The sequence below is a fragment of the Vicugna pacos genome, chromosome 5 (genome assembly GCF_048564905.1).
Source record: "Vicugna pacos chromosome 5, VicPac4, whole genome shotgun sequence".
In the NCBI taxonomy this organism is placed as follows: Eukaryota; Metazoa; Chordata; class Mammalia; order Artiodactyla; family Camelidae; genus Vicugna; species Vicugna pacos.
The window spans coordinates 68,743,394-68,771,064 of record NC_132991.1 but is presented as its reverse complement, the minus strand read 5'-3'; the positions used below and the strand labels follow the sequence as shown (position 1 = coordinate 68,771,064).

General features: G+C 32.7%; 1 protein-coding gene across 2 annotated transcripts in view; it reads left to right on the top strand.

Annotated features, from left to right (window-relative positions):
• BMPR2 (bone morphogenetic protein receptor type 2) overlaps positions 1–27,671 on the top strand; it is a 154,111-nt gene that overhangs the window by 64,540 nt on the left and 61,900 nt on the right. For both annotated transcript variants that reach the window (XM_006205197.4, XM_072961452.1), the window contains 2 exons: positions 21,206–21,376; positions 22,480–22,650. In XM_006205197.4, the coding sequence (XP_006205259.1) occupies positions 21,206–21,376; positions 22,480–22,650 (342 nt within the window). The remainder of the gene's footprint in view (positions 1–21,205; positions 21,377–22,479; positions 22,651–27,671) is intronic.

The window sequence follows — 27,671 nt, the reverse complement described above, 5'->3', positions numbered from 1 at the left end:
CACCCTTTGTTAATAGATAAACTTTATTTGGGTTTTCTTTTTCCTTTGGCCACCACTGCTGCTAACATTGAAACATCAATAAATGATGGTAATAAAAAGAGTAATAATTACACTAATGATCAAACTGTGATTGTTTGCATGTTTTTTGTTTTGTTTTGATTTTGAGAGAGAAAGAGAATCTATGAGATTCCATGATTTACCTTTAAAGTTATGTAATATTTCATCCCAGGCATGTTTAACCAAGAGAACATTTGCACTAGCACCCTAGCACCCCAGGCCCAAGTCCAGTTGGACAGCTGGTCAGCCTGGTAACCTGATGTCCAAAGTGTTTGTGTGTGTTTTAATCAGCCTTTGGTTGCCTTTCTCTTTAGGCATCTATGCAGAAAAAGAGTTAACATAGTCGGCTTGTTATCCTTAGAAAGATCTGCTTACAAGATTGGACCTTGGCTGGCATCTGAGAAAAATTAGATTCTGGGAGTGTTCCCACCATTTCATAACTGATAAGGCTGGTGTACTATGCTTCAACTATTTGTTCAAACAATATGGTTTATGTTGAGCACCTCCTTTTCTTCTGGGAGTCTGGAGTTTTGCTATGTGCTAGGCAGAGATTGCATACGTGACCCCAACAAAAACTTTGGACACTGAGTCTCTAATGAGCTTCCTTGGTTAGACATTTCACATGTGTTGTCACAGTTTGGTGCTGGATAATAATTAAATGCATCCTCTATGACTCCATGGGAAGAAGACTTTTGCAAGTTTCTACCTGGTTTCCTCTGGACATCATCTCATAGAGCTTTTTCCCTTTGCTGATTTTGGTTTTGTATTATTTTGCTATAAGAATCACTGAACCCTAGGCTAGTTTTCAGAACTCCTAGCATAGCATCAAATTCAAGAACATCATAAAGAGGCATCTAATGAAGATTGTAATTTTTTCCCCTCTCTGCTCTCTTTTTGTCATTAAGGAATGTCTAGCAGAATGACAGTTTAATCTGGATAAAGAAATTTATAAATTAAGAGATATTTATTTAATTTTTGAAAGGATTGGAAAAATAAGTTACTGTCTTACTTGATTTATTATAACTGAATTTAGAAATTTGAGTTTATACCAAATTTTATAGGGATATTTCCATTATGTTAAGACACTTTCTTCTTTGCAGTGATACTCTGAAATCCCAATTACGTTTGTTCTGAGAAATGTTGTGTTCTAGGAAAGGGATACTGTTGCTTCAGTTATTCAGTTTTTTGCCCCATTACAGCAGGGTTCCTGTGTTGTTTATTTTAGATAGTTTATTTTGACACTTAGATAAACAGAAGCCAAACACACACGCATACCCAGAATTAGTCCCTGAACTTTGTTCCAGGGTAAAGATAAGGCATTTAGACTTTTCCAGTACAGATAAATATATTAACCACTGAAAAATGGGTGTTATGTGGCTCTTGGATTGTTTAGATAGACAGTGAAGGTTTTGAAAAAATTCCTGCCAACAAAATTTAAGGGAAAATTTATATTCATTCATAGATCCAGCTTTTAAGAGGATCATAGATTATATGCACATGATTCTGTGACTCATCTGTAATATATCATCTATATAAAACATCTGTATATATCATTTGTTTACAACATGCATGAGAAATTCCTCTGAGCTATGTTATCCTGTTCTTGTTCAGTTTTATACTGTGTTTCATTTTTAAAAAATGGACTTAGTTGAGGTATAAACTTCATGTGTTTAAACTGTATAATAATTAGATGAATTTTTATAATTGTATATACTTATGAAAACCTTCCACCACAATCAGCTACAAAACATTTTCATCATCCCCCAAAGATTCCTTGTGCTCCTTTGCATCCTTTTTTCCCTCTTTCCATAGCACCAGGCAACCACTGATCTACTTTAGATTACTTTTATTTTTTAGAATTTCATATACATGGAATCATATGATATGTTTTCATGTGTAGAGATGTTGAGATTTATTCATATTGTTGCATGTATCAGTAGTTTATTCCTGTTACTGCTCATTAGTATTTATATGATATACTACATTTTGTTGATCCATCCACTGGTTTATGGACACTTGGATAGTTTCCATTTGGGGGTATTGTAAATAAAGCTGCTATTGTACTAGTTTTTACATGAACATAGCGTTTCATTTCACTGGTGTGCTGCCTCTTTTTCATTTAAAAATTTTAGTTGTACTAGTACTTCTTGTCTTTGGCAAAAAATAGAAGAAGGAAACACAATCATTCACTTATTCAGTAAACATATATTGAATGCTAGATATAATGCCATGTGGGGAAGACACAGTGGTGAACAAGAACTCAGCCCTGACTCTTTATTTAGAGGTTGCAATTTGATGAATAAGTCAGGCACATACATGTAATAAATGTGAAGGTTGTGTGAAGTATGGAGTGCTCTGAGCATATTATAGGGGTTCCCCCCTCACTGGTCTGGGATGGTTGGGGAGATATTCTTTGAGGAAGATATGTTAAGTAAATGAGACATTCTGGGTAAAGGGAATAGAATGCATGCTCAAAGGTGAGAAAGAATAGTACTCTGTGGTTGCTGTTTGGGTGCAGCTGGAGGGATTTGCAGTTGCTACATCATGTTGGTCCTTATACACCGTGTTAAGAATTTGGGAAATGAAAATCAGACAAGGAAGCTGATATGGTCAAATTGTGATCTCAGCTCAGTTTATACTGTGGTCAAGTTTTGTGAGTAAATACTTCATTTCCTCATTTCTAGAAATTTTACCTGCCGTTCTTAATTCTGTTGATTACTTTTAATCGTAAGTTTTCGTAAGGAATATTTAATCATAAGTTTTGAGAAGGAATGCTCTTAGGAAGGTGAACAGAATGTTGGAGTAAGACTGAGACTACTACTCATTATTTTCTTATTTGTTTCTGATTAAGTAGAATTTAGATATCAAGATACTACTGGAATACTAAAAAAAATCAGTTTGGCAGGAGGCCTGATATATAATGCTTGGTGACAGTCTTACGATCTTTTGTAACCTAGTTAACTTGTTAAGGTACTGAACACTCTTTTGTAGAACTTGTTCTGAGGCTAGGAAAAAGAAGTCTTTTTTTTTTTTTTTTGAAGGGGAGAGGTAATTAAGTTTGTTTGTTTGTTTGTTTATGTTTGGAGTAGGTACTTGGAATTGAACCCAGGACCTTGTGTATGCTAAGCATGTGCTCTACCATTTGAGCCACACCCTCCCCCCAAGGAGGTCTTTTTTGGAGAAGCAGAGTTGCTATAACAGTTTACAATTGTGCTTTAAAGAATAAAAGCAAAAAGTGAGCATAATCTCAGCCTACTTTTGTTTGTATATAGTTCCTGGTATATTTATATAAACTGCCAGAGCTGCACTATCTAATTATGTCACTGGCCACATGTGACTATATTAGTCAACTTGTGCTGCCATGTATAATACCATAGATTGAGTGGCTTAAATTACAGGAATTTATTTCTCACAGTTCTGGAGGCTAGGAAGTCCAAGTTCAAGGTGATGGCTTGTTCATTTCCCCATAAGGGCTCTTTACCTGATTTATAGACAGCTACCTTCTGGCTGTGTCCTAACATGCCAGGGGGAAGAGGGGAGAGAGGAAGCAAGCTGTCTGATTTCTCTTCTTAGAAGGGCACTAATCCTGAGGGTCTCAGCTTCATGACTTCAACGAAACCTAATTTCTTCCCAGAGGCCCCCTCTCCAAATACAACTACTTTGGAGGTTAGGGCTTCAATATATGAATTTTAAGGGGACACAATTAAGTCCTTAGCAGTGGCTATTTAAATTTATATTTAAATTAATTAAAATGAAAAATACTTTTTCCTTTGTCACATGAGCCATATTTCAAGTGCTTAATAGCCATATATAGCTAATGGCTACTGTATTGGACAGTACAGATCATAGAATATTTCTATCATTGCAGAAGATTATATTGGATAGTCCTGGGATAGAGAGTGTTTGAAGGTCTTTCAAGATCTTATGGACCATATGAAAGTGGTTAGTCCTATTTTGAGTTAGAAGCAAGGCTTTTCTAAATTTTTAAAAAATTTTTATTGAAGTGTAGTTGATTTACAATGTTAGTTTCAGGTGTACAGCAAAGTGATTCAGTTATACATACATATTTTTTCTTTTCAGATTCATTTCCATTATATGTTATTACAAGATGCTGAATATAGTTCCCTGTGCTATACAGCAGGTCCTGTGGTTTATCTACTTTATATACAGTAGTGTGTGTCTGTTAATCCCAAACCTCTAATTTATCTTATCCCTCCCCACCCTTTCCCCTTTGGTAACTATAGTTTGTTTTCTATGTCCATGAGTCCATTTTTGGTTTGTAAATAGAATTTGTATCTTTTTTTTTTTTTAAGATTCCACATGTAAGTGATATGGTATTTTTCTTTCTCTGTTTGACTGACTTCACTTAGTATGATAATCTCTAGGTCCATCCATCTTGCTGCAAATGACATTATTTTATTCTTTTTTATGGCTGAATAGTATTCCATTATGTGTGTATGTGTGTGCGCACGTGCACATACATACGCACGTACGTACTACGTACACCACATCTTCTTTATTCAGTCAGTTGTCAGTGGACATTTAGGTTGTTTCCATGTCCTGGCTATTGTAAGTAGTGCTGCTGTAAACATTGGGGTGCATGTGTGTTTTTGAATTACAGTTTTCTCCAGGTATATGCCTAGGAGTGGGATTGCTGGATCATATAGTAAGTCTATTTTTACTTTTCTAAGGAACCTCTATACTGTCTTCCATAGTGGCTGCACCAATTTACATTCCCACCTACAGTGTAGGAGGGTTCCCTTTTCTCCACATCCTCTCCGGCATTTAGTATTTGTAGACTTTTTAATGATAGCTATTCTGACTGGTGTGAGGTGAAATCTTACTGTAGTTTTATTTGCATTTCTCTAATAATTAGCATCCTTTCATGCACCTGTTGGCCATCTGGATGTCTTCCAGATGAAGAAATGTCTGTTTAGGTCTTCTGTTCATTTTTTGATTGGGCTTTTCCCCATAATATTAAGCTATATTAGCTGTTTGTATATTTTGGAAATTAGTCCCTAGTTGGTCACATAATTTGCAAATATTTTCTCCCATTCTGTAGGTTGTCTTTTCGTTTTATTTATGGTTTCCTTTCGTGTGAAAAAGCTTTTAAGTTTAATTAGGTCCCTTTGTTTATTTTTGCTTTTATTTCCATTATTCTAGGAGCTGGTTTGAAAAAATATTGCTGAAATTTACGTCAAAGAGTGTTCTGCCTCTGTTTTCCTCTAGGAGTTGTATAGTATCCAGTCTTACATTTAGGTCTGTAATCAATTTTGAGTTTATTTCTGTATATAGTGTTAGAGAATGTTCTAATTTTACTCCTTTACTTGTAGCTGTCCAGTTTTCTCAGCACCACTTATTAAAGAGACTGTCTTTACTATATATTCTTGCCTCCTTTGTTGTAGATTAATTTACTGTAAGTACGTGGATTTATTTCTGAACTTTCTATCCTTTCCCACTGAAAATTGTGTCTGTTTTTCTGTCAATACCATACTGTTTTAATTACTGTAGCTTTGTAGTAGAGTCTGAAGTCAGGGAACCTGATTCCATTTTCTTTCTCAAGATTGTTTTGGCTATTTGGGGTCTTCTGTGTTTCCATACAAATTAAAAAAATTTTTGCTCCACTTCTGTGAAAAATGTCACTGGCAATTTGATAGGGATTGCATGGAATCTGTATATTGCCTTGGGTATTATGTCCATTTTAACAATATTACTATCCTTCCAATCCAAGAGCACAGTATATCTTTCCATTTGTGTCATCTTTATTTCCTCAGTGTCTTATAGTTTTCAGAGTACAGCTCATTTGCCTCCTTATGTAGGTTTTGCCTATATATTTTATCCTTTTTGATGTTATGGTAAATGGGATTGTTTCTTTAATTTCTTTTTCTGCTGTTTCCATTGTTAAGATCGAGAAATGCAACTGATTCCTGTATATTGCTTTTGTATACCACAACTTTACTGTATTCATTGATGAGCTCTAGCAATTTTCTCGTAGCTTCTTTAGGACTTTCTAAATATAGCATCATATCATCTGCAAATAGTGATGGTTTAAATTCTTCCTTTCCAATTTGGATTCCTTTTATTTCTTTTTCTTCTCTGATTGCTATGGTTAGGACTTCCAAAACTATGTTGAATAAAGGTGGTGAGAGTGAACATCCTTTTCTTGTTCCTGATCTTAGAGGAAATGCTTTTGGCTGTTCACCATTTTAAATAATATTACCTGTGGGTTTGTCATATATGGACTTTATTATGTTACAGTATGTTCCTTGTATGAGAGGCAAGGTTTTGATTGCTTCTAATTTGAAGTCTATTGTCTGCAGTAAAAACTCATTATAATAACCTTTTTAAGAAGCAAAGAGTTTTTGTTTGGAAGCAGTAGTTAGTTTCATTTTAAAGTTGATTTTTTAAAAAAAATTTCTGTGTGCTCTATTATTATCATGGTGTGTTCTTTTGTATTTTTACTTTAAAGTTAAAGTAGTATTGCTAATGACTTGGTTGAGATTCATCGGAAAGGTAATTTTTATATGTATAATACTTTTCAAAGCCCCTTCATGGATCTCTGCAAACCATAGTGAACCTGACTTTGGAGATTACATGTGAACTATACAGTATATATAGCTTCACATGTGGTTATCTCTTAGAAGGTTCAAGTAGTATGAATTCTCCTTTCTAATAGCAATAAATGTATAAATTGACCTGTATTCTTCCCTCCCTCCCCCATTCTTCTTCCTTTCTCTGTTTTCCTTTTTCCCCTTCCCTTCCTGTCTTCTCTTTCTTCCTTTCTCCCTTCTTTCCTTCCTTCATTCTTTTTTCCCTAAAGTACCAAATATCAATTTGTGAATTTTTCAAGGAAAAATATACCTTTCCAGTATCCTGTACACCATTGTCTGCCAAACTGCTCCTGGTTACAAAATAGATTTATCATCTATCTATCTATGAATACTAGTGTTACTAGCATCTTATCCAAAATAATGAATGCGATTAAATTTCATGTGAGATTTTGAGGTAGAGTAATAACCTTGATATGTTCGAGTTTTGTATATCATGATGGTCACATCCTGTTTCAGTTATTTATTGCTTCAGATGATCAGAGTATTTGTTTATTGTTTCATCCTCAGTATCTGACAGCAATTTTGGTCATAAAGAAGGTGCTCTATAAATTATTTGTTGAACAAACTTGCGGCCCATGACAGTTCTCTTAAAAATACTTTGAAATCTCATGTGACATCCAGCTTAGTGCTGTGTACATATCAGCCACAAATCAGTATTTGTTTATGTATGTTCCTTATATGTACTGTACTGAGACATCCATTTCAGTATGTATATAAGTGGTGATCTGATTTTAGAATAATAGAGAATATGTGAAACATATAATCATTTCTTACATAAAACTACATAATAAAATTCTATAATAAAGTCCAACTTAATAAATTTTGATCTTAGCTCTATTATAGTGAATCTCTATTAGTGTAACTCACTTACATTACGCGATAACTGTTTCTCATGACAATCATGTTTCTGGTGATTTCCTCAGCAATATATATTTTTAATGATTTTTTTTAGGATAAAAATAATACAAAGAAAAAGATATCATTTTATTTTTAGCAAGGTATGGTTTTTTATATTTTTAAAGTATTATAGATAAGCCATTAAGATCTTTGGAAACATATTCTCATTCTTTTCTTTTAAAGTTTCTTTTTAAATTTTTTTCTTTCTAGTATCCAACAATAGAATGGGACACTTCTATTATAAGGGCAATACATAGGTTACAGCATTTCATTTTAATTTTAAAATGAATGATTGGGCACCTTCAGCTTAAATGATATGTTAACACACGGCCATTTTTGTGTAATGATACTTTTTGCTGAAACCATTCATTTGCCTATCAAATTGATTTTTAAAAATTTGAGTGCTTAATACTCTTGTTTTGTCAGTGTTCTTTGTTAGAATATAGTCTCTGTTCTATTTGTTCAAACTTTTCTCTTTATTCTTTCTGTGTCTCTGAGTTTAACAGATATTATTCAAAGTGGATGTCAAATAAGTATTAAAGTTTTCTTTCATGTCATATTTTCTTTCCTTTTATCTTAAAACGTTGCCTTTTATTTGATATTTGAATTTCATACATTCTTTAATTTTCTTATTTTGTTCTGCAGTATGTTTTTGCCAATAAGTAAACTTATTTATAACCACGACTTTCATGTCTGTCAGATCTCCTCAGTGTACATACAAATTGATTATCACTAGGTTCTAAAAAGTTGTTGTGGAGTTAATTTGAAAAAAAACTGTTCTCTATATTGGTGTACAATTTCTAGAGTTTTATATTTATAGACCTATCTTGCTTGCTATCTCTTAAAGATAGAAAAAGTGTAGGCTGTTCTCAAAATGTTGGACTGAGAAAGTAAGATGTCTTGCTGCCAAATATACTGTTGTTTTCATATCTCTGCTTGAATCTTTGCTTTTTTTTTCTTTAAGCATTCTTGTTTGATTAAGTGAATTCTTTTCTCTTGTTTTCCTGAAGTTCTAGTTTTCTGGATACTTGTTTACCAAACTTTTTGTTAGCTACCACTGTGTTATTTCCAGAATCCTCATACTCCTTCTTTTACCCATTTTTAGTTGTTTAACAAATGTGATTTATCAATAGAGTTCTACTTAGTTCTGTTGCATAACAATAATAAAAGATCACTATGAAAAATGGAACATTGTTTAGAATTCATAGAGATTGATTTTACACCTGACAATTAGATGGAATTAGACGAAAAAACCCACAATGCTTGAATTGTTTAGCTTTTAGCCTTAGAATACTTGTGCTATTAAGAAAAAGAAAATGTAAGAATACTTTTAAGCAGGGAGAAAGGACACCCTTGTACTTATATCTTGAGGGTTATGACTAAAAATGCAATAAGTTTTGATGAATCTGGAAAACACATTTTTTGAGTAATTTTTTTAAATTTCAAAGTTATTTATTTTTTCATTGACGTATAGTCAGTTTACAATGTTGTGTCAGTTTCTGGTGTACAGCATGATGTTTTAGTCATACATGTATATACATATATTCCTTTTCATATTCTTTTTCATTTGCATTGTAGGTTACTACAAGATAGAGAATATAGTTCCCTGTGCTATACAGTATGAACTTGTTTATCTATTTTGTATATAGTAGTATCTGCAGATCTCCAACTCCCAGTTTATCCCTTTGCGTCCCATTCCCCCTCTGGTAACCATAAGTTTGTTCTCTATGTCTGTGAGTCTGTCTGTTTTGTAGATAAGTTCATTTGTGTCTTTTTTTTTTAATTATTTCACGTATAAGTGATAATCATATGGTAGTTTTCTTTCTCTTTCTGACTTACTTATGATGATGTTGATCTCCAGGTCCATCCATGTTGCTGCAAATGGCTTTTAATGGCTGAGTAGCCTTCCATTGTTTATAGATATATCACAACTTCTTTATCCAGTCATCTGTTGATGGACATTTAGGTTGTTTCCGTGTCTTGGCTGTTGTAAATAGTGCTACTGTGAACATTGGGGTGCATGTATCTTTTCAAATTAGAGTTCCCCCAGGTATAGCATAATGTTTTAAGTTTAGAAAAGCAAGTTTCAGGATGCTATGTACTACCTTTTATGCAAATTTAAAAGAGCCTCATATATTACCAAATACTGTTTATGGTTTTATATATATATATATTTACATATATACAGTAAAAGTATAAAAAGATGTATTTGAGTGTTAGACACAAATTTCATGATTGTAGTTACTTCTCAGGAAATAGGATTAGGGAAGGGTCCAGATAAGTTTCCAAGTGTAGATGTAACATTTAGAAAAGATTCAAAGCTAATGAGAGAAAGTATTAACATTTGTTAATTCTCAGTGGTTGTGGTTTATATTATACTTTTCTGTGGTTTGAAATTTTTTATAATAAAAATTCAAAAGGAAAAATAAAATTACTATTAATGGATATAAAGAATAGACATGGAGCTATGAAACTGAGTAAGAGTCCTCGAAGAATACCTTGAGAAGCTCTCACAAAAGCAGAGAAAAAGATGAATATGCTACATTAGAATGTACTGATTTTGGAGACCATGGATTCATAACATAAGTGGCATTTTCAAAACAAGAAAAAGGAATGAAAAGTTATCAAAACATAATTAGTAATATTTGTCTGATCTGAAAAAAGATTGGACTCATTATACTTGAAAGGATTATCTGAGTCTCAATAAATATGTAAAAAAAATAGAGCAGTGCTTAAACACATGCTAATAAATTTACTGAATTAAAAAGAAAAAACAATAAAAATCTGTAAGCATTTATAATTAATCCACCGACTTCCTAGGTTGGTGGAAGGGAACTTAAATCAGATATCACTTATGAAAATCTAATGTTCACTGTCTGCTATGCTAGCAGTTTTGACAGAAGAATGATTCCGGGATACAGAGGAAGCAAGGAAATATGAGTTTTAAACCAGAAACAACCATTCATTTGACTGAGAATAAGAATTGACTGCAGTTGACTATCTAATGGCAAAGAAAAGAAAAAAAAATCAGATTCTTTTTGTATCTTCTCAGTTATTTGCCAAGCATAATCACATAATTTGGACTAATTATATATATTATATTTTTCCTATCTTCTCAAAGATTAGAAATCACAACATAAATTTCCTTTGTACCTTCATTGTATGAGGGTGGGATAGCATTTTCGAAAGGATGGTTCTTTCATCTGCAAAGGTATTTTGTATACTGAAGAATATTTAGCACCCCTGGCCACTGGAGTTTAAGTCAGTGAAAGCCCCTCTGTCATTCTGATAACCAAAACAAAACAAACAAAAATACTACTTTTGCACATTTCCAAATTGCTACCCCCACAAGCCCTCTTGCCCAAATGAAGAACTGCTGTTTGTCTATTGATTTGTACTGAGAATGTTAACTAATACCTTCCAATCAAAATACCAAGTGTGACTGTCTAAATCTTTTTTAAAATTGTAACTATTACAGTAATTCCATCTTTACCTAGTTTTCCATTGTGCTATTCCATTCTCTCCTCCATAATTTTTTAAGAGACTTTTACTTTCTAGAGTAATTTTATATTTGCAGCAAAATTGTGTGAAAAGTATAGAGTTCTCATATACCCCCTACCCAGACTCTTCCACTATTAAAGTCAAGATGAGGAAGTTCCCCTCTATTCTTAGTTTGCTTAGAGTTTTTTTTTTATCATGAATGGGTGTTGATTTTTGTAAAGTGTTTTTTTTTTGTATGTATTGATACCATAATGTGATTTTTCTTCTTTAGTCTATTGATGTGATAGATTACATTAATTTGAATCTTAAACCAGCCTTGCCCAGCTGGAATACATTCCCCTATAATTTTTTGCTCAACTATATAGGCCTGTGGTTTTTCAGTCTTAGCCATTTTATGTTCAAAACTCCTTCAGGATATTCTATTGTTATGCATTGTTTTAGCTTACCCCAATTTCTTCATTTATAAAATGAAGAGATTGAACTATTAACACTGAAATTCTTCTCAGTGCTCTTGTTCTATGAATCATGTCCAGAATGTTAAAGTTGTCATTAACAGCACCCAGCATTTAAAATAAAAAAAATTTTCTTATTGTGAAATAATTTCGAAAACACAGAGACAGATACTGAAGACCAAGATTTAACAAGTGTTACATTTTGTTGTCTTTGCAGTATGTTTGTGTAAAAGATGTTTGTGTGCATGGATCAGATAATTTAAAACTCTATTCCCTAATTTCATTCCCTTTCCCCCCTCCCAAAAACTAATATTTTCCTGGGTTGGAATAAATCCCCCCCAAAATATCTATAGTTTTAGAATACAACGTATGCATACATAAACAACCTAGAGTATTACTTTGGGTATTTAACTTTATATACAGGCATACCATGGAGATACTGTTGGTTTGGTTTCAGATCACTGCAACAAAGCAAATATCAGAAAAAAAGTGAGTCATGTGAATTTTTTGGTTTCTCAGTACATATAAAAATTATGTCTTAAAAAAACCAATGTACATAACTGAATTAAAAATACTTTAATGTTAAAAATGATAACCATCATCTGAACTTTAAGCGAGTCATAATCTTTTTGCTATTGGAGGGCCTTTCCTTGATGTTGATGCCTCCTGGCTGGTCAGGGTGATGGTTACTGAAGTGGGTGGCTGAGGTAATTTCTTAAAATAAGACAACAATGAAGTGTGCTGCATCAGTTGATTCTTCCTTTCACAAGCAACTTCTCTGTAGCATGTGGTGCTTTTTGATAGCATTTTACCCACAGTAGAACTTCTTTCAAAAGTGGAGTCAGTCCTCTCAAACCCTATTGTTGTTTTATCAATTAAATTCATATAATACTCTAAATCCTTTGTTTCAGACTCCTGTTAATATGATATTTTGACCTCTTTCCATTTGTTAACAGCAAATGTTCTTAATTGTATCTAGAATGGTGAATCCTTTCCAGAAGATTTTCAATTGACTTTGCCCAGATCCATCAGAGGAATCACTACCTACGGCAGCTACAGCCTTACGAAATACATTTCTTAAATAAGGGTGGTAAGAGTTGAAAGCCAAAATAACTCTTTGATCTTTGGGCTGCAGAATGGATGTTGTATTAGCAGGCATGAAAACAACATTAATTTCTTTGTACATCCTCATCAGAACTCTTGAGCGACCAGGTGCACTGTCAATGAGCAGTAATGTTTTGAAAGGAATCTTTTTTTTAAGCAGTAGATCAGACAGTGGGCTTAAGTTATTCAGTAAACTATATTTGTAAACATGTACTGTTGTCCAGGCTTTATTGTTCCATTTATAGAGCACAGGCAGAGTAGTTTTAACATAATTGTAAAGAGCCTAGGATTCTTGGAATGGTAGATAAGCATTGGCTTTAACTTCAGGTCACCAGTTGCATTAGTCCCTAACAAGAGAGTCAGCTTGTCTTTTGAAGCTTTAAAGCCAGGCATTGACTTCTATCTAGCTTTGAAAGTCCTAGACATCTTCTTTCAACATAAGGTTGTTTCATCTATGTTGAAAATCTGTTGTTTAATGTTGCCTCCTTTGTTAATTATCTGAGCTAGATCTTCTGGATAACTTGCTGCAGCTTCTACATCAGTACTTGCTGCTTCATTTTGCACTTTTATGTTATGAAGACAGCTTCTTTCCTTAAATCTCATGAACCAACATCTGCCAGCTTCAGACTTTCCTTCTGTAGCTTCCTCACTTCCTCAGCCTTCATAGTATTGAAGAGTTAAGACCTTGCCCTGGATTAGGCTTTGGTTTATTCGGGAATGTTGTGTCTGGTTTGATCTTTTATCCAGACCACTGAAACTTTCTCCATATCAATTGTAGTTTATTAAAGTGGAATTGTGTGTGACCATAATTTAATCAATATAACAAAATAATTAAATAGTAATATTTCGAGTTACAAGTTTATAGTGCAACAGCAAGGCAGTTTTGCAAACTTGTGTATGTCTTGAGGCATTTTACCTTTTTATCCATATGCTTTGCTAGAAATGTAAATTGATACTTGAATATATTTTTAAACCAAGTATTTATCAAAACATTACTATTAAGTAGAATATAATAATTAAAATTTAAGAAGGAAAAATGCCTTTTTAAGATTTCAGATCCTTTCGTTTACTTTTTTTTAAAGTCTTTTTGTAGAAACAATGTGTGTTCTTCATTATAGAAAAAGAATTCAAAAGGGTGGAGAAATAAAAAGAGCATTCAGTCCTATCCACTGAGAGGTGATCACTGTTTACGTATTAGTCTTTTTGCTATTGTAAACAATTTAAAATTTAAAAATTGATTGAAAATAATTAGAAATGCAAAAAAAAATAAATTTTTCTGATAAATTGACCAAATGCTTAAATGGCAGGCATTCTCAAAACAGACAAACATGAGTTTGGATTTTTACCCTGATACTTAGTAGCTCAGTGACTAGAGGTAACTTCCTTATCCCTCTACATAACTTAGTATTCTTCTTTGTAAAATTGAAATGATAACGCCCATTTCATAGGATTATTGGAACAATCACCACGATAAGTGTAATTTCCAATTAGCAGTTAAATATATAATTTTTTTTGTCTTGAGATAATACGTTTGCTATAATTTAAGGAGGTTTGTTTTTGTGAAGGATGACGTTTTTGACTTAAGCTACAAGAACATTTCTACTTACCAAGTTATATATTTTGAAATGCAATTATATAAATACTCTCAGCTTAGAATTGACTTTGACATTTTACGATTATTATTGGGTAGATTAAAAAAAAACTCTACCTTGCCAAACTTCAAGTAGGAATTGATTGAAGGTGGTAGTCAACTCTTCAGTGTTTTATTATAATCTTTTTGATCTTGGTTAGAGAGGCAGATGAGGAAAAATGGTAGTTCTTCTGATATTGGAAATAAAGCAGTTGCTAACTAAAAATTGGCACTTGCCATCTGCCTCTATAAGGACTGAATCATGTTGGACTTGCCATCTACCTCTTGTTGTATTAAATCACGAACTGCTATAGCCAGTGACCTCCAACATTCCCTGAAAGGAGTTCAGGATGGAGATCAGGAATGAGGCACTCTGTGCTCTGAGAAAACTGGCAGAACAGGCCTTCAGATAGTTAGATATTTTCAGGAGAAGGTTTTATGATCCCAAATTCTTACTTCTCATATCTAGAAAAACACTAAGATCATTAACAATGACATCTGCTCCTCGTGACTAGCAGCAAACCTCTGCCTAAATATGTGCTTGACTGCAGTACCCCTCTTCACTAAAATCATGTATACGGAGTTTCCCCTGCCTCTTTGGAACAGTTTCTCAGAGCTATCTGAGATGCTGTCTCCTGGACTATAGTCCTCATTTTGCCCTAAATAAAACTTAACGCACAACTCTCATGTTGTCTGATTTTATTTCAGGTGACACAATTGTGATACACCTTACACTTGATCTTAGCCAAAAGGCTGACAAGCGATAATTATGGCATACCTTAATATCTCATGAGGGCAGAATTGGCTAAACATAAGCTAGAGACTGGCATTCTTGGTGGTCTGGTTCTTAACTTCTGACATATCCATAGAGATTTTTAAGATTGAGATAAATGCTTCATGACTTCGACTTTGTTTATAGCCACTGTCTCAGAAATATACTTGGTAAAACTATCTTGAAAGTATTGGATATGAGTGAGCTACATTGAGTTGAAGGGAACACACAAAAAGAATCCTCTTTAATTTGATATAAATAAATGGGTAGATATAAAACACAAAGTGTTATCAAGTAAGGGCCCCTGTGCCAGGGTACAGAGAGCATTATGCTGTACACTAGAAATTGACACAACAATGTAAACTGACTATACTTCCAATGCAAAATGTCTTAGTTTGCATTGAGGAGAAAGGTATTGGACTTCCCTATATATTTCTTTCCAACTACCTATGAATCTGTAATTATTTCAAAATAAAAAATTTAATGTAAAAATAATTCAAGTAGAAAAACCCTTCTGTTTTTAAAGTAAGTAATATGTGCATATATTCTCATGAAAATTCAAATAATAATAAGAGTATTTGGTAAAAAGGGAGAAGGGCAAATAGTATTTTCAGTAGCCATTTTATGTATATATATATTTGATTGAAGTATAGTCAGTTTGCAATGTTTTGTCAGAATGAAGTATAGTCAGTTTACAATGTTTTGTCAGTTTCTGATGTATAGCATAATGCTTCAGTCATACATGAACATATATATATTTATTTTCATAGTCCTTTGCACCATAAGGTACTACAAGATACTGAATATAGTTCCCTGTGCTACACAGTATAAACTTTTTGTTTATCTATTTTGTATATATTAGTATCGGCAAATCTCGAAATCCCAGTTTATCCCTTCCCACCCACTTCCCCTCTGGAAACCATAAATTTGTTCTCTATGTCTGTGAGTCTGTTTTGTAAATAAGCTCATTTTTTGTTTTGTTTTTTTAGATTCCACATGTAATTAATATCACATGGTATTTTTCTTTCTCTTTCTGGCTTACTTCACTGAGAATGACGATCTCTAGATCCATCCATGTTGCAGCAAATGGCATTATTTTATTCTTTTTTATTCCATTGTATAAATATACCACAACTTCTTTATCCAGTCATCTGTTGATGGACATTTAGGTTGTTTCCATGTCTTGGCTGTTGTAAATAGTGCTGCTGTGAACATTGGGGTGCATGCATCTTTTTGAGTTAAGTTTCCCCCTAGATATATGCCCAGGAGTGGGATTGCTAGATCACATGGTTAAGTCTGTTTTTAGTCTTTTGAGGAATCTCCATACTGTTTTCCATAATGGCTGCACCAAACTACACTCCCACCAACAGTCTAGGAGGGTTCCCTTTTCTCCATAGCCTCTTCAGCATTTATCGTTTGTGGTCTTTTGAATGATGGCCATTTTGGCTGGTGTGAGGCTTGTAGTAGTTTTGATTTGCATTTCTCTGATAGTTAGCGATATTGAGCATTTTTTCATGTGCCTATTGGCTATTTGTATATTTTCATTGGAAAATTGCTTGTTTAGGTCTTCTGCCCATTTTTGCATTGGGTTGTTTATTTTTTTCTTATTAAGTTGTATGAGCTGTTTATATATTCTGAATATTAAGTCTTATCATTCTCATCTTTTGCAAATATTTTCTCCCATTCCGTAGGTTGTCTTTTTATTTTGCTTATGGTTTCCTTTGCTTTGCAAAAGCTTATAAGTTTAATTAGGTCTCATTTGTTTATTTTTGCTTTTATTTCTATTGCCCTAGGAGAACATTGCTGGGATTTATGTCAGATAATGTTTTGCTTGTATTTTCTTCTAAGAGGTTTATAGTTGTCTTATGTTTAAGTCTTTAAGCCATTTTTTAATTTTTGTGTATGGTTTGAGGGAGTATTCTGACTTCATTGATTTACATGCAGCTAGCACAGCCATTTTTTTCCTTTCTCTCCTTTTCTTATGAAAGCAAATAGGTAGTATTTTTCACTGTATGCATAATGATGCTGATTTATGTCTGTAATGACAGTTAACTAGTGCAGACATGATAAAACTATGCCACACCTTTATACCCTTCATTCTTGATAGTGTTATATCATGTGCTGGGAAATGTAGGACAGCTGAGTATTTCAGATATGCTGCATCTGTTCCTGGGAATTAAATGCTTCATGTGATTAGCAAATGCTTATCTAAAAAGCATATGTAAACATAAAACGATTACTTTATTCTCAGTAAGTTGGCTATATATTTGGGAGAAAATAATACAATATTGCCTCTATACTCATACTACTTTTACACTTTAATTTATAGTAGAGTGGTTTAAGGACTAGAGATTATTGCCTAGATTTTGTAATCTTAAAATGGGAATATGATAATGAGTACAATACAAGTAGGTATGAAAAGTGTCTGCCCTTAACACTGTTGGGGATTTGTGTTATACAGAATGAGTTATGTAAACCTGATCTTGCTCTAGGAACAAGTGAAGTTAGCCTCCCACTTGGTCCGGGAGATATGCCTGTAAACAGATAAAATATGATGGTATGTAATGTTAAAACAGATATGAGTTAAGAGATTTGGGAGTGCAGAACACATCATTTAACAGGCTGTAGAGTTAACTGAATAGCAGGAAAAATGGCATTCTGGGTATTGGATACATTCTGTGTAAAGATCAGGAAAGGCCTTGGCATATTAGTGTGGTAGAAAATGAGAATAGACAGTGGGATGAATGGCAAGAGGTAGATTGGGTTCCAGGGCTAATTTACCTGTTAGGCACAATAGACTTACCTTATTTCTGGAGGCCCATGAAAGTGTTTTAATTTGTTTTAAAATCTGAAGGAAAAAATGAACTTTAAGGTTGAAAATGTTTTAATATCTAATATCCCAATGGAGTTGTAAAATATACTTTTAATGTTTTTAATAGAGGAAGGAGCCCATGAAAATAAAAGTTCCTAGGGCTCACAAAAGTGATCATGGCCTTGTTGGGTGTTGATTATGAAGAACCTTATGTGCTAACTGACAAGTTTGGATTTAATTCTGGGAACATCAGGCAGCTAACAGATTGTAAGTGTGATCATCTCTGTCTTTTATGAAGATGCCTCTGTCAGCAAGTTTAGATGAGACTATTTTCAGTTTAATGTAGTTAATTTTAATCACAGTTGTTTTAGTGCTTATTATAACCAGATATAACCTATTTAAAATGAGAAGAGCAGTTTTTTAAAAACTTATATCTAATCACTGTTCTTGGTTAAGAATGTCCATAAAAGAGCTAATTGACCAAGCTTGAATGATTAAAATTGACCAAGCTGTTGACAAATTTAGAAAACCACATGTAAATGATCAGGTATGTGACAATATAATGCTAGGCTATACTGTTTCTCATAGTACTCTTTGTTTCATACCTACTTTTCCTACATTGTTTATGAAGAATTCAAAACTTTATATAGAGGTATTGCTGAGGCTTTCCAACAAAGAAGATCTAAAAAGCTACAATCTTTTATAAAATGGATTCTTATTTGTTTTGACCACAGGACAGCTTAGTTAGAATTCTTGCTAGAACACCTTTATTATTGAATGGGAATTTGCTGAATCATAATTTGAAAGAGTTATTCTTGAAGTAGTTAAGTATAATTGGCCTATATTAATGCCAGTTTCATGAAATAATTCCTAAAAAGTAGGCTGAAGTAATTTTAAGAAAAAAATTATTTAGTAAAAACCGAGGGATATAAAAAGATATGATTCAGTCCCCTACAGTTGTATCTTTATTGCTTTGATATTGGAGGTTGGAGGAGAGACACAGGGGAGGCTGGATTTGTTTGTCTTTTTTTTAATAAGAAAAATTTTAAGTTTCAATTCTCTAATTATTAAATAATGGCACTAAAAATTTTACACACCTTTGGGCCTTTAGCTACTTTTCAATGGTAAGAGAAATACAAGAAGAAGAAAAACTTTCATTTTGCAGCTATTCTTTCACAAGGATATACTTTTTTATTTTTTAAATTAAATAAGGCACTTACTTATCTATGATCTTTCTACCTCCAGGTACGGTTAGATCCCTGTTCATTAACTCAGTATTCAATACAAAATTCTAGTCAAAATGGATAACAGCAGAAGAGGAGAAGAAAAATTAGAATATATCAGTTGTGGACAACTAAGAATACAGAGTTCATAAATCCATTCTGACCTTTCTAACAGTTTAGACAGAAAGGGAAACAGAGTGGGTTATGTAATCTCATTGTCTGGTGGTAGTAGGTAAAGAGCACTTAACCTGAGTCAAGAAATGGGGTGACAGGTGAAAGGAATTATGCCTTACTGATAGGTATACTTTTTTAGATATGCAATACAGAGTTTTTGTTTGTAGTTTGAAACTTTTAAATATAACTCTTTGTGCTGTATGTGCTTTGTATGTAGAAATATATTTGATTTTAATCTTTGTAATAATTTGTTACAGTCTGCAAATTAGGGAATAATCTAAGGAAGTACTGGTATTAAATGTGCAAGGTAGTATAATTAAATGAATTTGAGTATGTGACCACATGTGGTAGGAATTTGAATATGTGACTACATGTGGTAAAAATGTGGTAGAATTATAATTTGTGTAATATCCTAGCGTTAGTTTTTATAAATAGGCTATACGGCATTTTCTGGCCATTTAGTTGCTATTAGTAAATATTTTCTAGAAGACTGCCTGAATTAGTTTTATATTGTGGAATTCAAGTCACATTCTGTTTTTAGTTACTACTGTTTGTCTCCAAACAAACTGTAAGATGCTTGAGGGGTAGAACTCTATATTATTTACTTGTGAATCCCCTATTTACTTAGTCCATTACTTTTGAAGGTACTTTCTGTTATAATTAGTATTGCAGGTATTTGTCTAAATGGACTTGGGCACACAGCTGTAGGTTCTTTCATTTCTTCTCTAGATTTAGGTCCTCAGTTTTGTAGTTTCAGAAACATTATTTTAATAAATCATCTCCAGTACTAATGTGCTCATGAATTAAGCCGTACTAAACAAGATACACATTAAAGTGAAGAAATAAATCAGATGCCCATGCGGAATATAATGTCAAAGTCTATTAGATTGTTATTCTCCTAGCCAAGTGAGTTAAGAAAATCTACTTTAAGAAATCACATGAAGATCAGCTGTTGTTTTTAAGAATCATTTACTTCTTTGGTATTCTCAGCAGTGTTAGTAAATGTTTCTTAGCTGTTAAATTATGTGGCAAATGTTCTACTGAGATTAGTTAAATCAAATTGTATATACAGGGGGAGGGTATAACTCAGTGGTTAGAATACATGCTTTGCATGCATGAGGTTCTGGGTTTAATCCCCATTACTTGTGTGTATGGAGAAAGATTGATTGGCATTGAAAATACATTGGGTTTACTTTCAGTATAAATGATTGTTGAACATTTCTTCTGGGTGTTATATTGATATCTTTATTAATGGAAGGTCATTTTCTTTTTGACCACTAATAGCCTTAGTTTAAAAAAATGTTTTTTAACTTTAGTTTTTAAAAACAGATTTGTTAAGGTATAATTTGTATGGCATGAAATTCACTCATTTTAAGTGAACAGTTCCTTTTTTTTGTAAATTTACAGAGCTGTGCAATACTTACTGCAATCTAATTTTAGAACATTTCCGTCTTCCCAAGATATAAACCATGTACTCATTTGTAGTCATACTCCTCATCCTTAGTTTGCCATGCTTAATGATGTGCGTTTAGCACTTTACAGCTGTCTATAAAATATGGTAGAAGTGAGTAATGTAGAGTTTAACAAAATTATTAAAACCTCTAGGTTTGTTAATTTGTTTGTTTTGAAGTTTTGATAATTTAGAGCATGGATATTTTTCTGATGATATTTCTTTATTCAGACACCAAAATTATTTAATGGGAGAAAGAGGGGTGAGAATAATTTGTATAAGAGGGTGTTTTGGGGAAGTTGGTTTTCAAGTTTGCTTCTTATTTGGAAGTTACAAGTTAATTAATGAATAGAAAGAAGTTATTGAATAAATATAAAATTACACATTTATTTAAGCCTTGTTAGGGATTTAGTAGGGAAGTTTATAATGTCTTTCAAAAAGACTCTTAAGACTTTATATAATAATATTTTGCAAGGATTATCATAAACTTAATTTGTCATTCTTTTATTTACTTTATTTTAGCCTCGCAGAATCAAGAACGGCTCTGTGCATTTAAAGATCCATATCAGCAAGACCTTGGGATAGGCGAGAGTCGAATCTCTCATGAAAATGGAACAATATTATGCTCAAAAGGTAGCACCTGCTACGGCCTTTGGGAGAAATCAAAAGGGGACATAAATCTGGTAAAACAAGGCAAGTAATACTTTTCTTACCTGAAATAACTGTGTTTTATGCAATTAAAGTTTATCTAAGAAGGGCATGGAGGTAGATTAAAACCCCCAGGAACACAGTAAATTTGAAAGTATGTGTTCATGCATATATTCACACGCAGCTCCAAATTTGTGAAGGGCAGTTGGCTTTTAGCTTTTGTTAATAACTTCTTTTCTTATTATAATGTTAATAATATGTCACCTTTGTATGAAGTTTAGAAAATATAGAAAACTATAAGAGCAACAAATGTGTGCAATTTCATACTCTTATCTTAAAACTTTTTTTTTTACTATATTGGTTTATTCCTTTAAGATGTGTTTTCTGTGTACTTCAATGTTTATCTGTGTGTGTACTTTTTTTTTCCCAAAATTTGGATCTTAATAAACAATTTTATACCCAATTTTTCCTGTTTTAAATTATATCTTGACTATTTCCCCATGTCCTTTAATATTCCTTGAAAACACTTTCAACCATTGTGTACATGTATCTCAGTTTATTTACACATTGCTCTGTTGTTGGGCATTATGTTATTTTGTGGTTTTCATTGTAATGTATAATGCTTCAATGGCTATCTTTGAACATAATTCTTTGATCGTATTTGATAATTTTCTTAGAATAGATTTCTTGGAGTAGAATTTTTAGTTTATAAAACATGAGTATTTTAAAGGCTCTTCATAAAAATTGCCATGTGACTTTTTAGAAATGTATACATTTACATTTCCTCCAGCAGTGTATGAGAATTTTACTGAATCCTTATCATTACTTACAATTATTTTTAAAATCCAAAACAATTTAATAGATATAGACAAAAATGTAATCTTATTGTTGCTTTAATAATAATTCTGAGATTAATTTTGAAGTGCAACATTTTATTAGGGCTTTTTTCCCCATGAAATGCCTATTTGTACTTTGCTTTTTTCTGTTATTTTAAAAAAGGTATGTTTTCAATTGATTTGAAAGAATGTTTTATAACTTATGTGTACTCTGTCACATTGATTGTAGTTATTTCTTAGTTTATTGTTTTCCTTTTAGATTTTTTAAATCGTATTATTTCCTAACTTATTTACATTAATATAAATTTGTAGGATGTTGGTCTCACATTGGAGATCCTCAAGAGTGTCACTATGAAGAATGTGTAGTAACTACCACTCCTCCCTCAATTCAGAATGGAACATACCGTTTCTGCTGCTGTAGCACAGACTTATGTAATGTCAACTTTACTGAGAATTTTCCACCTCCAGACACAACACCACTCAGTAAGTAGTTGTAATAACTTACTTTTCCTTCTAATTCCTTTCTCTAAAGATTTGCAAAATATAAAAATATGTGGAAACATTCAGGTTTGGCTGGAATCAGAGGGGAGAGTTCCAGCATCATGAGACTACATCTAGCTAACACCTAAAATCCAAAAGAGAGCCACCAGGGTTTCCAAGGTATTGGTATGTTATTAAATAAGTTTGAAGCAAAATATAGAACTTTCCAAATCCCATGAAGGGAAATTTGTGACTATTAAGAAAACTACATATATGTTTATTCTTTTACCCAGCACTCCCATTTGTAGGAAATTACCTTGAAGATACACCTCGAGCAGTACAAAAGTACATATGCGTAAAGTTTCCCATTGCAGTGTTACCTGTAACTGCATAACATTGGAAACTACCTAAATGAGCAAGAATAGGTAGGAGATTGATTGAAATGCACTATGGTACATATGGGTTATGAAATACTAGTTATATAGCTATAAGAAAAAATGAGTAAGGTCTCTGTAAACTGATATGGAATGATTTCTAGAGATAATGTTAGGTGAATAAGAGGCATAAATAGGCTGTCTTTTGTGTAAGACAGAAAGTTTATCTTTACAAAAAGAAACAAAGAAAGGATAAACTAGAAAATAATGAAGTTGGTTACTTACAAGGGATGGAGGGAATGGAATGGGAAGGATAGAGGAAGGAGGAGCAGTCCTCTCAATGTAGCTGTTTGTATGTAGTTTTGAATTTTGGTATCATGTTGCTATTATGTGTATGCAAAAAGTAAAATTAAATCAGTAAGGATAGGAAGAGGGGTATAAAACCCAACCTGAAAGCAGACCGAAGCAAATGAGCCCAATTATATTTCACATAAATATCATAATCATACTTAAGGGAAAAAAAAGAACTAGTCTAGGCATTATACAAGTACACTATTTGACTGTATATACTCTTTTAGGCAAGCTGTGTGATTTAAGAGATGGGAGAATTGCAGACAAATAATGAACTCTTTTTAGAAAGTTTGTTTTTTAGTAGCATAGACAAAGCAATTCTGAAAAATTGTAGGTATATTTGTATTATAGGATTAAGAAAATGAGTGTAAGTGTTGATATTCTTGGGAGCCAGTTTTCTCACTAAAGGAATAGGGACACACAATTACAGATGGGGGAAGACCAGAGAATCCTATATGAATAGATCATAGTTCAAGGTATCATTATGGGTGACTCAAAAAAATCTGTATGTATGTGTTGCATGCATGCATATATGTATATACATGTGTATATATTTGTATGTGTATATATTTATGTATGTGTTTATGTGTATATACATACATATCTACATATACTTTTTAGGTCTGTTTGTTGAAAAAGATAAGAGCAAAAGTACCCCAGGGGCACTGAGTGTATATATTGCCCAGATTTAGTTTCTACTACCACTCCCCAGTTAACAGAACTTGAACTCCTTGTAAAAATGACTTATTCTAGGACTGGAGCAGGATGGGTGCAAGATAAACCCGAAGCATCTTGTAACCCTAGTAAGTAAGGAAAGAAGTGACCCCAAATAGGATGGAGACTTGTCACAGTAGCCAGCTTGAAGGAACCTCCTACTGGCTAAATTTGGGATAATTTTAGTGCTTATAAAGTATAGTAATAAATTATAAACCATTGGAGGGAAAATGAATTGAGCCTGTGTTGATAGCAGAGAAGGGAGAAGAAAGAGCACTTGTTTATAGTAAAATTCCAAATGCCTACTGGTAAATGTAGGAGTGCTGAAATTGGAAAATTATCACTCTGCAGCCATCTTGGCAAGGATTAGATCAGGTAAGAATCATCAGGCTAGTAAATCTACGGGCAGTTTCAATGAGGACCAAGGATATTTGCATTATTTTGAAGTTTCTCTGACATATTGCAAGGGAAAACTTAGTAACTGTAAAGTGAGGCAATTAGATAACACCTTAAGCAGGTAATTAAGATTAACATCATCAGAGAAGGGTAGATGGACATCCATGATACCCTAAGGAAACAATGTTACTGACATAGTACAATATTTCAGCCGGGTATGCATAAAGTGAATCTGATCACAAAGGAACAAATTGTAAATTAAGAATGTTTTGTTATAAAAAGGGAATTTGTTTTCTTAAAAAATGTCAATGTCATAAGAAAAAGAGACTGTGGAAGGCTCTAGATTAAAGGAGGCTAAAAAACTTGACAGCTAAGCAAGCTAACTCTCCTATACTGAATGCAAAAAATATGATAAATTATGTTGTTAGGCCAGTTTACAAAACAGATGATTAAAGAATTTTTTCCAAAAAAAAAGAGTTTTTTCAATGTTAAATTCACTGAAGGTGTTAATAGTAGTGTGTATCCATATTCTTAGGAAATTCTGTAAGAAGTGTTTAGAAATAAAGGGCCATCATGTATGTATATAACCATCCCTAAATGATGAAGTAAATGAGGTAAAATGGTAACAAAAGCGAATCTGGATAAAATTACATGGGTATTCTTTGTACTGTTCTTATTCTTGCAACTATTCTGTAAGTTTTAAATTATTTCCAAATAAAAAGTTTTAAAATTTTTAAAGTAATTTTTCAGTTGAAATCTAGCCCTTCTTAAGAATTCTTTCTCTGTCAGCAGATTTATTAGTCCATGCTCTAAGACCTTCAGTTTTGGATTATTTCCTTTGATTTGTTGATGAAACACTAAACTGAAAGCAATAGGTAGTTTTTTTCATGTAATTTCTATCTACTCAAGGCAATTAGCCTTTATTAGGAAATTATACTGAATTGGCTACATTTATTTCCCACAACCAACCAAACAAAACAAGATTTCTAATTTTTGCTTGTACATCTAGCTAGATGATAGAGAAGTGAACTTGTATATGTTCTCAAAAATCCTTACAGCTCCATTTCAAATTATTACCTAGATCTTGGTCTACTGTGATCTTTTTGTTTGTTTGTTTGTTTCATATATCAGGCTTTATTTGATATGAAAAGTGAATATAGCTAAATTTATATTGTACATGCAGGCTATTCTCACTGTCAATGAATTTTCATTCTTTTCGTATCATATTTTTTAACACTTTTATGTGGTGTGGTTCCTGTACAGTAAACTACACATATATCAGATGTACAATTTGATGAATTTTGATAGATGTATACACCCATGAAACCACCACCATAATCAAGATAGCTAACATTTCTATCACTCATTAAGAGGTACAGTTTTCAGATTCCCAGTTTATCCCTTTAACCCCTGGTAACCATAAGTTTGTTCTCTATGTCTGTGAGTCTGTTTCTATTTTGTAGGTAAGTTCATTTGTGTCCTTATTTTTAGATTCCACATATAAGTGATATCATATGACATTTTTCTATTCTCTTTCTGGCTTACTTTACTTAGAATAACGATCTCCAGGTCTATCTATGTTGCTGCAAATGGCGTTATTTTATTCTTTTTTATGGCACAATCTTCTTTATCCAGTCATCAGTCAGTAGACATTTAGGTTGTTTCCATGTCTTGGCTATTGTAATTAGTGTTGCTATGAACATTAGGGTGCATGTGTCTTTTCGAATTAGTTTTCTCCAGATATATGCCCAGGAGTGGGATGCTGGATCATATGGTAAATCTTTTTTTAGTTTTTTAAGGAATCTCCATACTGTCTTCCATAGTGGCTGTGCCAATTTACATTCCCACCAGCAGTGTAGGAGGGTTACTGTGATCGTTTGAATCAAAAGCATGAACTAGTTGCCAAGTAGAAATCAGTAATGCTATCACAATAAAGAAGGACAGTGTTTTTGTAAAGTACCCAATTTATTTATTTTGTTCCATAAACAAAACAATCAAGTAAGTTTGATGTTAGTAAACAAAATGAATATTTGATTTTACATTAATCTCAAGAAAAATAACCACTACTGTATAGGATATCAGACATTTAGTCTGTAAATGCCAGGTGTGTGATCAAAACAGAAAATAGTTTTAAATCTTGAAGTTTAAGGAATTAATTAAAATATGAAATTAAGAAGCAGAACTTAAAAGAAATAATGTTCCACTGTATTTATATACATTTTGTTCATCCATGGGTGAGAACTTGGTTTGCTTCCACCTTTTGGTTATTTAATAATGCTGCTATGAATATGGGTCTACAAATATCTTTTTGAGCCTTTTTTTTTAATGCACTGTATGTGTTTTTTTTCCCCCTTAACAGATCCACCGGGGATTGAAACCAGGACCTCGTGCACATCAAGCACGAGCTTTACCGCTGAGCTATATCTCCACCCCACTAAGCAGCAGAACTTTTTGTTTGTCATCATATAATACATCAGTAGACAGTCTGGCAATAGCAATTTTTCTCCTTTATAATTTTTCATTATAAAAACACTACTTATTGAGTATTTAACATAAACATTTGTCAAGTAAAAGACACATATGTTTGAAAATTATTATGGAGGAGGTATAGCTCAGTGTTAGAGTGCATGCTGATCATGTTTGAGGTCCTGGGTTCAGTCCCTAGTATCTGCATTAAAAAAAAACAAAATTACTATAAATATAGTGCAAATTTATCAAAGAAAAGGGGGAGAGTGTGGGCTCTCTCTTGATGGAAAACATCATTCTTATACTTTTGTATTGTTTGAATCTTTAACATAAGAATGTATTTGTGTATTACTTGTGTAAGAAAATATTAAAAGAATGCTTGTCGATAGAGACAAATAGAAAAATGAAATAAGTAGAAAGGAGAAAAATACTCTTTCATATTCTCTACACCTATATTCAACCATTGTTAATATTTTGAATGTTTCTATTATTTTTATTTTTGTATAGTTGTATTAGTGGTATAAATACATTTTAGATCATGCTTTTTAAATACAATTTAATAGTATTTTCTAGTTATTGCATATGTTCACCAGTTTTAACAGTTGTGTAGTATTTCATCAACTAAATATTTCTTTTATCCATTCCCCGGGTTTTGGACATTTCGGCTGTTTCTCGTTTTACTATGATGCACATCTTTATATGTGTATATATATATAGAATTAT